This window comes from Schistosoma haematobium, chromosome 5 (genome assembly GCF_000699445.3).
Source record: "Schistosoma haematobium chromosome 5, whole genome shotgun sequence".
NCBI classification, from domain to species: domain Eukaryota; kingdom Metazoa; phylum Platyhelminthes; class Trematoda; order Strigeidida; family Schistosomatidae; genus Schistosoma; species Schistosoma haematobium.
This window is the reverse complement of record NC_067200.1, coordinates 15,315,100-15,333,689: the sequence shown is the minus strand read 5'-3', so window position 1 is coordinate 15,333,689 and position 18,590 is coordinate 15,315,100. Positions and strand designations below refer to the sequence as shown.

The 18,590-nt window shown below is 32.3% G+C and overlaps 1 protein-coding gene across 1 annotated transcript in view; it reads left to right on the top strand.

The window, feature by feature from the left end:
• MS3_00011140 (uncharacterized protein) overlaps positions 1-18,590 on the top strand; it is a 57,221-nt gene that overhangs the window by 28,825 nt on the left and 9,806 nt on the right. The window contains exons 6-8 of the mRNA XM_051219553.1: positions 1,378-1,477; positions 4,143-4,197; positions 8,668-9,336. Coding sequence (XP_051064976.1) covers positions 1,378-1,477; positions 4,143-4,197; positions 8,668-9,336 — 824 coding nt within the window. The remainder of the gene's footprint in view (positions 1-1,377; positions 1,478-4,142; positions 4,198-8,667; positions 9,337-18,590) is intronic.

Here is an 18,590-nt window from a genome sequence, read left to right as displayed (position 1 = left end):
GGATTATGTTGTCTGGGTTCATCGGTGAGCCTGTATGGTGTTTTCGTTTCTTTTATTTTGACTAGTGGAATAAAACGTATGTCTTTCAGAACCCTCAGTATATAATACGTTACCCTTCCTATGTTGACTTGGCAATGCCCAATAAACTGTTAGTTGTAGTTTATTGAGTTGAATTATTTTGAAAGCAAAAGAAGTCATATAACAGTGATGTGGTGTTTTAATGCTCTTCGTGGTCCGTTTATCCCTGCCGATGGCCTCTAACTAGCCAACATCAAAAATAGTTTTGAATTCAAATTAATCAAACTTCACAAAATCATGTGTTTACCAATAATGTTCCAGACTCCAATCATTACCTTTGAGATCCTTTCCAATTGTTTTTTGCTGAAATTTTGAGATCTACGGATGCCGTCAATGCAAAAGTGAAACACATGTTTGCTCATGACATTCAATCAAAGATTTGTTTTGCACATTGATGTTCATTAATAACATTTGTCCAAGAAGTCGAATAACACTATACAGTCAATGAACTTTGAAGACGATTGTTTCGATGGAAAAATTATCTTTGGTTTTTAGTAAATCTCTAGATGTTATCTATCAAAAATAAAAGTTATTGTTTGTTTTTCACTATCCTTGTCAATTTTCATCCTAATAACTAAAATTGAGCTTATACACTAATGGATTAAGAAGTGCATATACCTAATTTTATAACACAAGGTTATAATGAAAGTTGATCGGTATTTAGAGTGGATCAGCTAAACAGAACTCCATAATATAGACTGAGTAACGTAAACAATAATAATGAGGCAGACAAGATTCTGCTTGAGTTGATTCTAGATAATCCTCACTCATCAAGTCTACCAATGACGAACGTTTACTCTATCTACTCAGTCTTGTATCCGAATAGGGCAACACAAAAGGTGAACTTTTGTTACTATATTTTAAGCACACAATTTTTATCGCAGACACATGTTAGTTTATGAATATATTAACTATCAAATCCCAACGTACTCCGAATAAGACATAATACTTACGTGCACTCATGTTATAAATAGTAAAGGACGAACTAAACGGCACATAGCCAAGTGATTTGAAAAATTATTGACTAGTTAATATATTTTGTTGTTAGCTAAATCTGAATAAATCATTAATTCATATTCTAAAGTTTCGTATCATTGTTAAGCTTAGTTGAAATTGCATTGAGTGTTTGAAATTTAATAGATAGTTTTTTTCCGAAACATTACCCTAGGTATTGTCTTGAGTTCCTTACATTGTTCAAAAGACGTTTGATGAGTTAAGACTGTATTAACCATCAATTCTTGCTTTCCATTCTTGTCCTAATGCATTATGTTTTCTGTTTTCATTTTACTTTTTTTGTAGATTGTCTACATGTCAAAAGTCATTTGGCTACATTCATTGGCACTGCAATCACATGTTCAATGATTATATTGCTATTAACATTCTGTGCAGCATACTTTAGGTAAGTGATCAATTTAGACTAATGTCAATATAAATTTTTTTTAAATGATTGTAAATTATGAGTTATGCAGGTCAACAAATGATTGAATAAATAGGTGAATACTTTAAATTAAGACTTTGAAAATCATGTGGTTTTTATTATTTATTTATTTATTTACACACATAAATATTGGTATAGGTAGGCACCAAATACATATGTGTCACACATGTCCTTCGATTTGTGTGAGAACTGGGATACTGCCCGGGTGCCTAAACCGAAGCAGGTGGTTTCTTAGGCAACTGCACCTCAAGCCTTCGACCTGAAGGTCTGATGCACAAGGCAGTGGAGCAAAGTCAGGAAATGCGGTCCCACGGTAACTGGTGACCAATAATTGGTTCATACGCCATTTGTTGCTTAAGGATACTAGAGCTCATGTGCACTGTTGATTTGAAATGGGGGTTTTCCAACTACCCTAGGTGAACTCTCCGTGTCCACCAACCCGACTAAATTGCCGTACATTCGCCTTTCGTCCTCTCAATTTCAGAAACAACACCCATGCCGCAAGAAGGCGGTGAGTAGGACTTCCGTGGCAGTGGCTGTATACGCGTGATCACGTGAGGGCATTTAGAGAGGGAGAGCTGACCCACCTCACTCTCGGCCGTATCGGGGCATTTGGGGTCAAGTACTTTGAATACTAAAGCATCTGTGATTTAAGACCACTATAGTTATATGAGAATATGTTATTGTATACTATATTTCCCTTGGATTGTACGAGACGAACATTGATTTACTTAGATCACATTCATTGTGAATACACTCATAAAATTAGCATTACTAAAACCTTTATTGTTGATTACTAAAGTAAGTCATAGAGTTTAAATTCTCTGTATCATATTCAGTGGGGTTCTACTTTTAAATGAAGTACATGCTACAGTAGATTCCTGAGAACTCATTCATTTAGCTCCGAAAATGAAACAGCTGTAATATTCCTTATTGCACAATGTACTAATCATTAGATTAAATATATTTCCTAATCGTTCTATTGAAAATGTTGAAGTCAAATGATTCATAGCTATTTATCAGTATTTCATGCAAAAATAAATGTGAATCGGTGAAATTTAAGTCACATCATCTTGGTACATTTGAGTTGTAAATATAATTCATATATAAGTATCATCATTTATGTTTAGTGCCACATGTTGTGATAGAGTAGTTATTTTATCAAAGAAGAGTGAAGTTATTCTACTAATCTTCATTAATATGATATAAAGTATGTACATTGTCTATAGATAATCACTATTATTATTATTTGCTGAGTTCTTAGAAGCTGACAGAAATCTATGAAATAAATGAATTCCCTTTAATTTACTTCTCTCATTGTTCAAGTTGAATCTATCTATAGGAAAATTTCATAGAGGGTAAATTTGATTAGAATTGCTATGACTCCTTTGAAAGTATTCAATAAATTTTACTACTCATTTACTCAATATCTCTATCAATAGTTTAAGATACAATCACCTACAAATATGAGAAGCCTTGGTTAATGAGAAGAAAATTGATTTAAAATATACAGATTTATCTAGAATCAGTTAAAATTAGTTGACTTGTATCTATGTCACAGATACAACCTTTTGAAATGTAATCAATATTCAGGAGGCACATCAACAACAAAAATGTCCATAGATCTATAAAATTCAAAATGCTTAGATACATAAACATTTATCTTTGTAATCCTAAGAGATTTATTATTTCAATAAGGAAAATAGTTTAAAAACTTGTATAAACCAATTTATGTTGATAATAATGAAAGTATTTGAACAAACACAAAATTAAATAAACAATTAATGGAGAGAGAGAGAGAGAGAAAACAACAACAGCAGCAAAAATAACAACGTCATTACGTAATAAAATTATTTATTTGACTAATACTTCAATAAAAGTTAAAAATCCAGATTAAAATATCATCGGCTATAAACAATTCTATCAACAACAAATGGAATGAATGTGTATTTTGATTTAATAAACAACTGTGTCCTCATTCATTAAATTATACTTGCAAAACTGAAATAATTTTTTTCAATTATTGACGTCAATAAAGAAAAAAAGACTATCTCCAGTCTGAGTGACAAAAGTGACAAAAAGTTAAATAAATAATTATGTATTAACTAGATCATAATGATATAAAATGAACATACAGTTTGTATATTTACCGTAATACAAGCACTCTACTTGGATACATTTACTAGGGTACAGTAGCTGAAGTACAGCGTAATTGTAATCAAAACATATAGTTTACAACAACATACGTTGTGACAAATTTTAAAAGAAAAAATGATATCAGTTTTATCTATTAAATTGTATTCGTTCGAATAACAAGTTTGATTTGAAAGTGTACAGTTTCTCCAACCTGATTATTTGTTAACAAAAACAGAGTACAAATTATTGTTAATTTTGTTACATTAAGAACTACACTGTAACCATAGTGATTACAATCTCTTTTCGCTTGACAATTATAAGAGTACGGTAACATGAAAAATGTACTAACCAAAAGTCGCTTCCGTCATCCCACCATAACATTCAGTAGTGAATAGTTTTTTTTTTCAAAACATAATTAAAAGTTTATATGTGTCCTGTCGATGTCAAATGATAGTGTTTCTTTATATTGTTCTTTTGAAATATATTTTAGAAGGAAAAAACTCTTAAACAAAAGAAAACAAGATTGTAAATGTCTATCGAAAGAAGTATGTTAATTCATAAATTATCGCAATCTGTTTTTGTCTAATATTGATTATGGTCAGTTAGCAACAATTTAAACAAACACATTATAAATCAAAATCCTTGTTATAAATAAATTTTCAAATCAACATCTCAGTAATTGAGTAAGAAAACAGTTGTGGCGTATACTGCTAATAAAAACATTCAACGGTTATACGATTATTGAGGATCTTGGTATTAATCTTGTGTATGTTGAGGCCTACTGATGCAGAAACTGCTGTTACATTAGTTGTCTTCATCTGCATTTGTTCGTGTGTGTACAACAGATCATTTAATTGATTCTGAGCTGTTCATTCGTGCTTTCCTCAGATATCTAGGTCTTCATGATCCAGTCGACCATCAGAAGAATGAGCAAGTATGAGAGTGAGCAGCCATGACTGACTCCACTCCTCTCTTGGAATGCATCTGTCAGCTGTCCTCCATGCACCATTTTGCACTGCATTCTGTCGTATGAATTCTGTATGATATCGACAGTTTTCTCAGGTAGTCTATAATGTCGAAAAGTTTCCATAATGTTCTTCTATCCACACTGTCGAATGCTTTCTCACAGTCAACGAAGTTGATGTACAGTGATGAGTTCTACTCCGTAGTGTCGCAATATGGTTTGTACACGACCGATCCTTACGAAATCCAGCCTGTCGATCTGGAAGTTCAGAGTCTACTGATTTTTTCATCCGGTTCAGCAGCACTCTATTGAAAACCTTTCCTGGTACCGACAGCAGTGTCATGCCCTTTTAGTTCTCACATCTGTTCAGATTTCCTTTCTTTGGTGTCTTGATGAGGTAATCTTCTTTGCAGTCCGCCGGTACTTGTTCTTCCTCCCAAATCTTCCTGAATAGAACGTGAAGCATGCTTGCAGTTACTTCTATGTCTGACTTCATAGCTTCAGATAATATATTATCAGGTATGCTGCTTTTCCACTCTTAGTTTTTCGGATGGCCATCCTGATTTCTTCCATCGTTGGTAAAGTGACATCTATAAGAAAGTCTATCGGTGCTGCTTCGATGTCTGGTGCATTCGATGGAGCAGGTAAATTCAAGAACTCCTCAAATTATTCTACCCATCTGTCCCACTGCTCTTGAATCTCGGTGATTGTCTCGCCTTCTTTGTCCTTGATCGGTCTCCCCGGTTTACTATATTTCACTACCAGTTTCTTCGTCGTGCCATATAGTTGTCTGATATTTCATTCTCTTTCAGCTTTTTCCACCGTCGTGGCTAGATCTCCCACATATTTCCGCTTGCCAGCTCTCATGCTCTTCTTCACTTTCCTGTTTGCCTCTGCGTATTTAGCTTGCGTCTTTACTTTCTTTGCTCTCGTTTGACTGTTGATAATTGCTGTCTTTTTGATCTTCCTTTCTTGAATCTTGTCTAGGGTTTCCATAGAGACTGTGGTGGTCGGTATTCGATATAATCCTTAAACTTCGTATACAGTTCGTCTTGATAACCGTTCTATATATCGTCCCAACGGTATATTAATCAGAAAGCAAATACGAAGTGTTGATTACGTTTATTACTAGACCACCCACATATATTCAAATGTACAGATGCGTTAAACAAGCATAGAAGAGTTTTGCCGAAAGGCAAGCAAGCGAGCGGGAACCAGAGCAAGAGCGAGACGAGAGTGTGTGAGTGAGTGAGTGGGTGTTGAATATGAATAACATGGACATATATATGCCATGTGAAATGAATGAGTAATCGAATCAAATAAGCGGTTAGTAGTAAGACTAGCAGAGTGAATAAATGCGTAGGCCGTAAGCAATATTCAAGCATACGTATTTCATACAAGCACAAAATAATAAGGGTACAATAAGTTATTATAGTGCGGACGACTTTGTCCGCTAAATAAGTTAGCGAAAGGGCTTAACTGAGTTAAATGAGAATAAACCCAATTGCACGTGAGTCGCTATAAGATCCATTCCTTATGATAATGCTTCTTATGGCCTAGCACCTCCTGACACGTTGAGATTAGTGTCTGTTTGATTCCTTTACAGCTGTCCTCCATAGTAGCTTCTTCTTCTTTCAGTAGATCTTGTAGGGCTTGGAACCTGTCGTTGAGAATTATCTTGAATTCGTTGAACTTATTAGTATCTCGTAGGAAAGCTGTATTGAACCTTTGTAATGCTGTTTCCCCAGCTATCCAGTACTCTTTTAGATTCAATTTCATCTTGGCCACAACAAGGTGGTGATGTGAAGCTACATCAGATCCTCTCCTGGTTCTCACGTCTCCCATTGACCTTATGAATTTCGCAATGATATAAATATGATCTACCTGGTTCTCCGTGATGTGGTCCGGTGAGATCCATATAGCTTTGTGTATGCGTTTTTGTGGGAAGATGGTGCCGCGTATAACCAAATTGTTGAATACATATAGATTTGCAAATCTGTCACCATTCTCGTTCCTTTGTTCCAGTTCATGTCTTCCCATGATATCTTCGCATACGGTGTTGTCCATTCCCACTTTAGCGTTTAGGTCTCCCATTCCCGAACCTAGGGCTCCTAAATTACCTTGCTAGTGAAATAATAACACCACGAGTAAAAATAGCTATGAAGAAAATGTTTATTGATTATCTATCGAACCTATTTTTAGAATGTCTCATCTTCACACTCGAAAACAAAGATAGGTTTTTGTGATTTATCCTTTATCTATTCAGAAGATCTAATTCAAGCGCTGTGTTAAAGGAAACCATGCCATGCACACAATCAAACAAGTTCATCATCGAAATCCCAAAATACATATTCCTTGACTAAATGAAGAATGAGTAAGGTTGATTAGGAATTCATATATATTCAGTTAATTAATCAACACAGGAGAACAAGAGAACAAAGCCTTTCGAGTTACCTATCACATTTTACCAAATTTTTTGTAAGGTTTGTGCATAAGTCTTTCGAACACAGGTGAAGCTAATGTAATCCATCTCAAGCCTATTATTCACTAATGTTTCAGATTTAATCAAAAGTATAAAATTTATCAAACACTGATATATCAGAAAGGAGTTTGTTGATATTGTAGTAATTTCAGTGGTTGAAATTATGAGTCAATTGAAGCTAGCCCACCATGAAATACCTGGAGGCACTGGATGGCCGTTTCGGCCTATTGTGGGACTCCTCAGCAGTGCACATCCCTGATCTCGCCTGGCGAGATTAAATTTCGAACGTTTCATAATCAAATATAAGTCAGCTCTTCGGAGAATAAAAACAAATAAATAGCAAATTAAACTAACGCAATTTAAAATAGTATAAAGGACACAAAGAAGAATATATTTAGTACAATTAGAATTAAAATTGGTCTGATCATGTTATGTCACTTCATATTTGGTTTATGTGTGCGTGTCAGTAGATGTAAAAAATGTGAAAGGTGTGAACGGGTTTAATTTTGTAGATATTTGAATAAATTGTCTATATCGGATGTATCGTTAGACATCCTTTTTAGTTAAGCGCAGTAAGGTTTAACCTGTATAACTAATGCTGATTTGACTTACAGGTTTTCTAGATATATAGGATTATTTGTAAAGTTTAGATCTTCTTTAGCACGAGTTATGATTTCACAATAAGACAATTTAATATATAAGGTATCGCACTCTACACATCCTAGTCTTTAAACACAATTCTGTGTCTATGCAAGAAAGAATGTTATCTTTCATTTGAACAAAATATTTCTCAGAGTATACGTTGTTTTATAAGATGTTTTCATGCTATGTATTGAAACCATTCGTTGTAGTTCTTCCGTCGTACCACTGTGGTTTGGCATAATTTCGTTATCAACCCATAGTAGTTCGTACTATGTTGGTAATATTATTATTCTTTTCAGTGGTTGAGCTTCAATTGACTCATGATCTCAACTATTAAAATTACTAAAATATCCACAAAACCTCTTCTGATATTATACTTTTGTTTGTTTCGCTTCATCTGATGTATTAATCTTTGATGTTCATTTTAATTAATTGTGTATTTTATTTATTTAAATTCATTTACTATTCATGCCTGTTAGACATTAATATTTTTCTTTTTATAAAACATGCTTTATATCTTCATAAAATGATCTAAATAATAATTTAATCCGGATAATAGAAATTTCGATTATCTTTTCTTTTTTTTTCTAGTTTTTTTACTCCTGTCGTGTTCCAACTTTATTGAGTAATTGAGTAATTTTGTTTTGTCTAAAGAAATTTTCTAATTTGATTTCATTATTAATTATGATTAAGTTTTGTTTATAATGATTATTGAGATTTCTTTGATCTTTATCAATACAGATCAATTTTAATAATTCTTTTATTTATATTCTGTAGGCTATGCTTGAATTGGTTTCTCATTAAAGGAGTTCCCATTTTGTATTTGTATTCAGTTCCTTTGTTTGTTTGTTTGCTTGAATAACAATATTAACGAAGAAATAATTACATAATCAATTATTTATCTTATCTACTTGATTTTAATTTTAGAATGAATCAGAACCTATAAATTCTATTAAATCAGCTGATCATAGATCATCGTCTGTTATGAGAGATACTATAAATATTTTTAGCAATGATGAAGTTAAGCATTCATTCAGTTCATTTAAATCGGTATCATTTGAGGGTACATTATATACAGATTCTATAGATAAAAATTCCAGAAACTTTAATGTTGACATACTTCAATCGAGTATTACAAATTCAGATTATGGAGTTATAACTCAAGGTAGTAATAATAGTAATATACAGATATCAAGTGACGGTAAAGATAATTTAACACATAATTGTTCAAAAAAATTTCCCAATTCTCCTTCATCATGTTCAAATACTGCTTATGTTGTATGGACTACCACACCAGAAATTATTCGAGATGATGAACGAGAATTAACCAACCATTCATTGGATAAAATACTAATACACACAAATGCTCAACAACAACAAAACTCAAAAGAGCAACAACTAATTTTTTCACCAACAACTTCATATATTTCAACTGCTTTACCAAATTCACAAGAAATTATCTTAAATAATGATGCATTATTTAATCAAAATGATCTCAGTACACTTCTGTCGTCTACAGCATCGTCATCAACAGTACTATCTGGACCTAATTTATATAATCCTGTAAATGTTAAATTAGCTGATATAAGTAACAAAGTAAGTCAATAATAAATATATTCATATGATATGTTAATGAGTAGAAAATTGTATTTCTGATGTTTCATGACTTGATATAAGTCATATTGTCAGAGTAAATAAATAACCTAAATAAAATTAACACAAGTTTAAGTAGTTAGAAGGTAAAATGTGGTACATTTTTAGTACAGTCAAAATCATAATAGGTCTGAAAATGTCAATGTTATGTTATTTTGATCAAGGGGATTTTGTATGAAATATCACTGTGCGTAAGCAGGTGATTATGATAAGTGTATACATTTTTTATATAAAGTTGAAGGGTTAAAATTGAGTGAGAAATATGTAGGGTCGGATGTCGTTGTTGTGAAAAACAGTTCAGGTTGGATAAATAGTCAGGCGTTCTATCCTACTGAGGGTAGAGAGATTTGGAATTGTGAGAAACGCTCTGACTACTTAACTCTCTTTATAGTTCCGACAAAAAAATTTTCTAAATTATTTTGATATTTATTATCAACTTTCTACCCAATGAGCAATTTATTTCAAACTATCAGGTATGACCTTTGTATTGATACCTAAAAACAAAGTTGAATTCTACAAAGTTTCAAAAAAGTGTATATAAGTTTTGCATTAATGAAGTAGATTTACGTTATCCAATATAAAACTTTCTTCTAATGTATCTAACAGATTGTTTGGCGAAATCTGTCATTTATATTATGCATGCATTACATTTCTCCGTATTGATAATAACCGTCTATTAAAATCCTAGAAATGTTTATATTTATAACACGGTTACGTAATAAGAGAACTCTAAAGAGCTCAGAGAAAGCTGTACTGTAAATTCACATCCCAAAAAATTACGGATTGTAAATATCATTTTAAGCATTGGAGTCACGTTGTGTTTAAACTACATCACCTTTTTCATTATTCTTTGTGCTAAACACCTCTAATAGTATTCTTACCTCAATTTGAGGTATAATTTTCATTACATCATTCCTTATAAACCCTTCATTACATGTATTGTTATAATTTGTTGCTTCGGAAATATATTAGGTTGTTCAAATTAATGAAACCGGTTCTAGGTCAATAAAGTCATTCAAATATCTGCAGTCAAAACAAGTTAATATCCAAAAATGTGTGGTTTTAACAACTAGTATAGTGCTCTATTATGATAAGATAGGGTGCTAGATATATGTCTTTAATTTAAAAAGTTACTGGTTCTGATTATTAGGAGTCTGAAACGTTTATATCAGATGTACCAGACAACCACACGAAAATCATGTTTACTAAAATACATTTACGAATGACTGATATAGCATTAGATTTTATAATCAGTATGTTGTACTTTCCCTGTTTGGGATGATGTCGTTTTCTTCAAATGACATATTATTTGGTCATGTTGTGATGAAAGAACAAGGATTTCGTTCTTTTTCTTCCCAGTAGTTAACTACCTTTTTTTAAAAATAAAGATGAATTTGGACAATGGTAATTGACGTCTGAGTGAAGTCAAACTTTCATCCTAGGTTATACAACTATCAAATTATTTTATTTCTCTGTAGTTCAAAACAAAAGTGTTAGTATTAGAAAAAACTAACTTAGTTAAAACTGATATAACTTGTGGGTTTGTGCCCTTTTTAATGTATAATGTAATAATACCGCCAATTAGAGAACAGTGAATTATCGACCTACCCAATGACCCATAAACCTATACGATCGGTCTAGAGTCCTTATTCGTCCTGCTTTCTGTCTAGCCCTGCCTGTTAAGTTCAGAACACTAATTTCAGCCTTTGCGATATGAATAATTTATTTCAAACATACTGGGTATATTTACAAACCAAACAGACCACACCGTACCATTAAGTGAAAAATAACATTTATACAAGATCTAGCCAAAAGTGGCTGTAAATGTGGAAGTCTGTAATTAATAGACTGTGCATAACTCAAGAATGGTAAATCGTATAACAATAGTTCATAAGTTAAAATAAAGCTCATAATAACAGGGAAATGAATGTGCATAGTTTAGCTACTTAGTAATTATACAATAAATGTATATGTATCGTATTTATCCATAAATAGTTCTCAAGAGTTACCATTCATTATTCTCATCGGGATATAAGAAAAACATCATGAGAAATACAGTCAAAATGTTTTAAAACGATAGAAAATTTACTGGAACCAAGTTGAAGATTAGTAGCATTTTACTGAAAATGATTCAATATGTATGCAAAATTTATTTCAAAGTTATTCTGAACTATTCTCTATTGATAAAATATTACGGCCGTCCATTGCTTCCAGGTTTTCCATGATGGTTTAGTTTTAATTGACTCATGATTTCAACCATTAAAATTATTATAATATCCACAAAACCTCTTCTGATACAAATAACTATATACCAAAATGAACATTATCTATTGTTCTGAGTAACAATTAGAGTTGAAAATATTATACAATAAAGTCAAACAAATCATAGCCACTAACCCTGTTATTGGTTTCTTAAATATAAACCTTTATATCAGAAGGGGTTTTGTGGATATTATAATAATTTTATTAGCTGAGATCATGAGTCAATTGAAGCACTGCTGAAGAGCCCAACAGCAGGACGAAACGGCTGCCCAGTGTTTCTAGGTTTTCCATGGTGACCTAGTTTCAATTAAGTCATGACCTTAACTAATAAAATAAACCTTTATATATATTCATTTCAATAGGGATTGTTTGTCTAATGTAATGTACTTAATCATACACAGAAGTTAATTGTATAAAATAATTTTGTTTCGTTTTGATTAGTCAGTAGAAAAATAATTAATTAATCTTAATAATGTTTTTTGTTCTCTTCCATCTATCACTCCATATATATGTACATAGATATTCCCAGAGGAATTATTTAACTTCGTTCTACCAAAGTACACAGAAGTAGACTGAGAATAATTTTTTTTTTTCATTTAAATGTTTACTTAGTTCCATGTAGTTTGTACAGTATTTGTATACCTTATGAAAATAAGTTAACATAATTCTTTTAATGGAAATGCTGCGTTACCATAGTTATATACTTTTTGTTCATTAAGGAGACATAATGATTTATGGAATTAAATGAGGCAACCTTTTTTTGTAAACCTATTCGTCCTATATCACTATGTATTCATTTTAGAGAAATTTTCAGCTTTTTCAATGTATTACATAATAATTTAAGGATACATTTAGGGATGCATTAACTTTAAGCTTAAGCATTTTGGTCACTTATAAAGTTTTTTTTCAAAAAAAAGCATTTTCGATTGAATTGATTGTGAAGTATTTAGATAAATGTTTTTTTTATCGAATAAACTATGGGACCTCACCGTTTGATAACTGGATTGCAATCAGTTTAATGTTTTCCACCTCTCATTATTGATTGAATACTACTGATCAGATTACAATATAGTCTATAGATAATTTGATTCAATATCACATGGATTACATTTCAATGCTAGGTGGTTGAAGGTCAGATAAATAAGAAGTTGTAGATGAAAATTTGAATATATATATATATATATATATATATATATATATATATATGAATGGATCTAAAAACATCACATATATTCAAATTTTCATCCACAACTTCTTATTTATCTGACTTATATATCATTTCCTTACTTACTAAGATCTTACCTTCATGATTTCGTATCCTTATGCATATCAATAAATTTTGTATGATGAATATTTATATTTTAACTTCTTTGGTAGTTGACACTTAAATGTTTTATTTCCTCAAGTTTGTTTCTCTATATGAGTACAAGGTTTGTTGTTTTTTCTGAAGTCATGTTGTTAGAGAAGTTCAGAAGATCTAATGTTTCCTGGAAACACTATTCCGGATGTGAAATTTAGATTTATGAGCTGCCAAAATTATCTGACACATCAATAACATATGCTCACACTTATTGCTTTCTAGAAATATTCATAGCTCACTGGTACCGGTTGATGAAATTAAGTATATTATATTGAAGCATATGATTTCGCAATTAGTGAAGAATAATGAGTTGTAGCTTAAGAGCATGATTTTGACCAAATCATGTCGTCTCAATTGAGTAAGTGATCACCCTTTCAAGGTACATGAAAACCATATAACTATTAAGCTGCGTTTATTCGATTATATCATTGTATCTTGATAATCGTGTAAATAAGTTCATTGAAGCAAACATCGAAATCCTGGGCAGTGGTGAAAAAAATATAGCTAGAAGATTTTTATAATCTGGACGTACAGGTCAGTAAGAAATCAGTTAGGAGAATCACAAGCATTATACAGTCAAAAATCAGGTCATTTAGGTTAATAGTCGAAATAAGTTTAGAGATAGTGACATTCCAAACTTTGACATCAAACAATCATATAATGTTGACAGAAAAAGTTCTTCACAACTTGCAGAAAAATTCCTAAAATTAACATGTTTTTGAAGTTTATGCTAAAGTGAGTTCGGGAGACAATGAAAAAATCAAAACTAAACAACATAGCTCTTGTAACATATCTTCATCTAAAGCTAAAACTAGTACCTGCGCCAACGGTTCTTCATATCAGCCTTCTCAAAAGAATGAAATTATGAAAAACTGTTCACTTAACGCTATCAGCTTATTTTCATAAAAGACCAGACAAATATTTTGATATTTTACATAGCATGAACAAGTTGTAATCATTTACCCTTGACTGAATAAATTTGTGGTTTACATTTTGGTATTTGGTGTGATACAACATGATTTCGATTTGCAATCAGAACCGGTTGATGTCTGTTAGGGAAGTAGCTTTCAAGTGACGTTATTAATGAAAATTAATCATTAGAAGTTATATGATTAATAGATACCGTAAAATATGATGGTCTTTTTAATCATGAAACTACTATAATACTAACTAAATAGCTGTTTCTAGTAGAAAGAATGCATTTGTAATATCGCAATAAGCAGAAAAACTAAATTTTCTGACGTTTTGTGAATTAGTGTAAGCCACTTCTTTGGAGAATAAACAAACAAATTAACCCAAGTTTAGATAATACAAAGAAACAAGACAAAAATATTTGTATCCACGTGTGTTAATGGATGAGAAATGTGACATTTGTATGTATGATAATAATGTGAGATGTGAATAAAATCAGACATTGTAGCTCGGACAGATAGTCCAAGCCGGATGTTTGGTAAGGTCTTCCTTTCTATTGAGGGCTTTCTTTTGCAGTTGGAAAAGCATTTTTGGATTATTTTGATAATTTTAGTATAAACTTAATGATTATTGAAGATGGCATGCACTGCTGTGTTTTGTGCTACTGATGTCGATAAATATATGTAGTATATATCGCCAGTCGAAAGTGAAATGCTTGGAGGTAAAATGTTAAGAAGATCAAAGAAAAGGGAACAAGAACAAAGAATGATTGGTGTGGACATGAAAGAACAATGAAGTCTGAGACGATTGATTGATATTTTGCAAATGAATTATTTGCTGTATGGTTCTCAGATTTTACTAAGAGATTCTGCTATTTTGTATTCAAACACATTCGATTACCGATCTAATGTAGAGTCTTTCATATTCTACAAGATCATCATGTAGTTTTTGTGTGTACTTAAGATGTTCTTTGGCCCGAGTCAAGATGTCACCAGATGACTTTCTAATATAGAAGGCATCCTAATTCGTAGACCCAGTTCTGTGTTGAAGTATAGAGGATATTATTGATTATATAAATTAAAGCATTGCGATGGGTGTCAGTTGTTTTGTAGTCTGTTTTCATGCTGTGTTCTTTCATGACCATTTGGTGTTCTTTTGATGTACCATGGTAAAACAACGGTACCAAACCACGGATTTCAATCAAACTATTACTTAACAGTAAATTCCCTTGTTTTATTACATCTCTAATAATATTCATGGAAAAATTATTAAATTGTAAGCTGTTAGTTATATACTTCTGTTCTTTTCGTTTATCCCCATCAAATGTAAAAATAATAATAATAATTTAGGGTCAGGGAGACTTTAGCACTGATCGGATGTACTGAATCGAAGTCGACATAACGATTCGAGTGTATTGGTTCTCGGTAGATAGATAGATTTAAAGAACCAGTTAAATTTCTTTTAAATAAGCAACCCAAAATTGTTCATTTTTATTCTCCTAAGTAAATTTATTATGGGATGCGGGTGTATTGATCCTGTTGACTACCTCCAACCACCATTTTATCTCAACATAGTGCATGCCATGTCAAGTCAACTAGGCTGGTGGCCACATTGCAACTTGGTCGATGGGATTCGATCTGCACTAAAACGGACCTGAAATACATAACATTGATCAACACCCAGTGGTCACTCAATTCTAAAGGCATCTTAGTCCAACAGGAGGTCGGTCGCAGCCCGGATAGTTCAGTGGTAACATCTCTGACTGTGAAGTCGGGTAAACGGGATCAAATCCGTCAGGGAGCATCAGTTTCCTTAAGATTATAGGTACACCTTGCTGACGAGTGCCAAATAGCACGAAACCTAGGTCCAAGGTTTCCTGTTGACTACTTCCAACCACCATCTTAGTATATTGATCCATTTAGAAAAAGTTCGTAGGAAAATCTTTTTTAATAATGACAAAAGTATCATCTACATATTTTGCCAAATTTGTGGTTTATTGCTACTGAAGAAGATATTATTAGTGTTTCACTAGTGGATTGATGTATACACACTACATGTTTATATAGTTGTGTCCTTGGTAATATTTTTTGAATTATAAACAAATCAAATATCTAAAAATACTTTATATTTCAATTATAGACCATATTCATTCATCAAATCGTTTATCTACTTAATAAGCAAAAGATGATCATTCTACTCATAACCTTTATGTAACAAGTGTTATTAACTAATGTATGGAATTTTTTAAAACATGCGATACAATTTCAATCACCTTACACTTTCAGTGGAGTGAACTTTACATGAGACAACATACAATTTGTTCGATGCCTTTAAAGAATGTGTTTGCTTGAAGTGGGTATTTTTAGTTAAGAAAAAAACGTTGTTAATTTAACGAAAATTACTAACATGGGTAGTTACTAATTATGCTCAACAGTTTGCATTTGATATCAGAAGGGGTTCTTGTGGATATTTTAGTAATTTTAATAGTTGAGATCATGAGTCAATAGAAGCTAGATCACCATAGAAAACCTGCAAGCACTAGATGGCCGTTTCCTCCTATTGTGGGACTCCTCAGCAGTGCGCATCCATCATCCCGACTCGCGAGATTCAAACCCAGGACCTATCAGTCTCGCGCACGAGCGCTTAACCACTAGACCACTGATTTGGCCAGCATCCAACAGTGTTAATGTCTATGTTTAACTAATCCACGAAATTGAGCGACACATCCACCATAGTTTTCAATGAGTTACTATCTCATAACAGACCCGGTTGAACTCTACTTGTCACTGCTTCTCACTAGAACTCCAGGAAATACCTTTTGATGCCAGTCACTATTGAGCATATGTTGAATAATATCAGAAGGAGTTTTTTGTGAATATTATAGTAATTTCAATAGTTGAGATCATGAGTCGATTGAAGCTAGACCACTAATTTAGACATTAATACAGTTGGATGCCGGTAAGCTCAGTGGTCTAGTGGTTAAGCGCTCACTCGCGAGTTTATATTTAGTCAATAAAACATCCATTTCGTAAAAGTAATTCATCTATGCATAAAATATTTATTGCCTAATTGATCCTTAGTACAAATAAAATTTCAGTGAAAATTTATGTTGATTGTCTTAAAATAGGAAAGTAACTAATTATTTTAGTAATAGAAAAGAAACAATTTTACCTAAATTATACACCTCATGTTTATGATTGTTTGCGATCTTTTATTTCTTTTTCTTGTCAGTACACATTAACTGATTTATGTTGAAATTCATGTTCAACTTTTGGAATTTATTTAAATTTAGTTTTCATGAAAGGATAAGTTTGAAATAATTAATCTTGGTGATAATATTAATATTAAGGAAACGAATAATAACTCATCTGGTGGAAAAGTGATTGATGTCTAACCAAAACTATTGATGTTTATTTCGATTAATCGTCCAGTAGTTTCCGTATTTTTTCCTATTCGTCCAATGCAACTGAAAAACTTATTTTTATTACATACTGACAAGTTCGGTTCACATTCGCAGATGATCGACCATTTATTTAGAGTTAATAAGATTGTTATGAAATGTTGTTGTTGTTCGGTCATCAAATAAGCTTATTAACGTACTGAATGACAAACCAATAACTTGTATGTTGGAAATGTAAAGCGAATACTCTTTTTAGACATAATTTGAGTCGAAGGATGTATTGGGTCACAAAACGAACAGTTTATAAGTGTTGTAACGGGTGTGACTGCAGGTTTTTGATCGATTCTGTGACAGTGACACGTAAACACGTAGTGGACGACCTAGTGCTCCGATTGGCCCTGCTTCGTTGTCTGTCCTAGCCAGTTGAGTCAAGAACGCAAGTCACAGCCTCTGAGTTATGAATCATTGTATTTCAGACATACTCTATTTATATACTAACCAAACAAACGACATCGTACCATAAAATAGAGAACAACATTTACACAATATTTAACAAGTGAAATAAACATCGACCAATAGGAAATGTACATTTAAGGCCCAAGGCCACCATAGACTTAACACGACAATTATTGGTATATTTTTCCGACTATCCTAACAATAAGGAACACACATGAACTGACCATTGTCTGGAATTCTTCAGTTCCTGTTCGCTGCAATATAAAACGCGTATGGTTAAGTGCTTCTTCAACACAATTCAATAAATATGCATTGAAGATACTAAAGCACGTGACATGAAACCGTTGCTTCGAATATTCGTTAAAGTTTAAGATCTGTGTAAAAGTTGGTCAACATTAGGATCTCTTATTATATTTGTTTCGAGAAAATGATATGCATCAGTCTATCATATGAAAGAAAATCAAACACTATAATTTTAAAGCAGGGATTGAAAACATTCATGAAGGAAATATATTATGTTTCTGAATTAATTGCCTGTGAGACAAATAAGCCCATGATTCCACATAGGTCTTTACATATGATGAACGGATATATCACATACCAATGCATTACCCGTTTTGAATATCTGTGGGTGCATATATGCTGAGAGTAATCAGGCGGTTCAATCTTCAGTGATATAACATGTGCCCAAATGTGCCAATCAATTAGTATCAGGGGGTTCGATAATTCAGGAAGTAGAAAACTATGCCCTTCAATAACAAAACACAATAGAAACAGGCTTTAGGATTGACCTGGATATGGATTTCA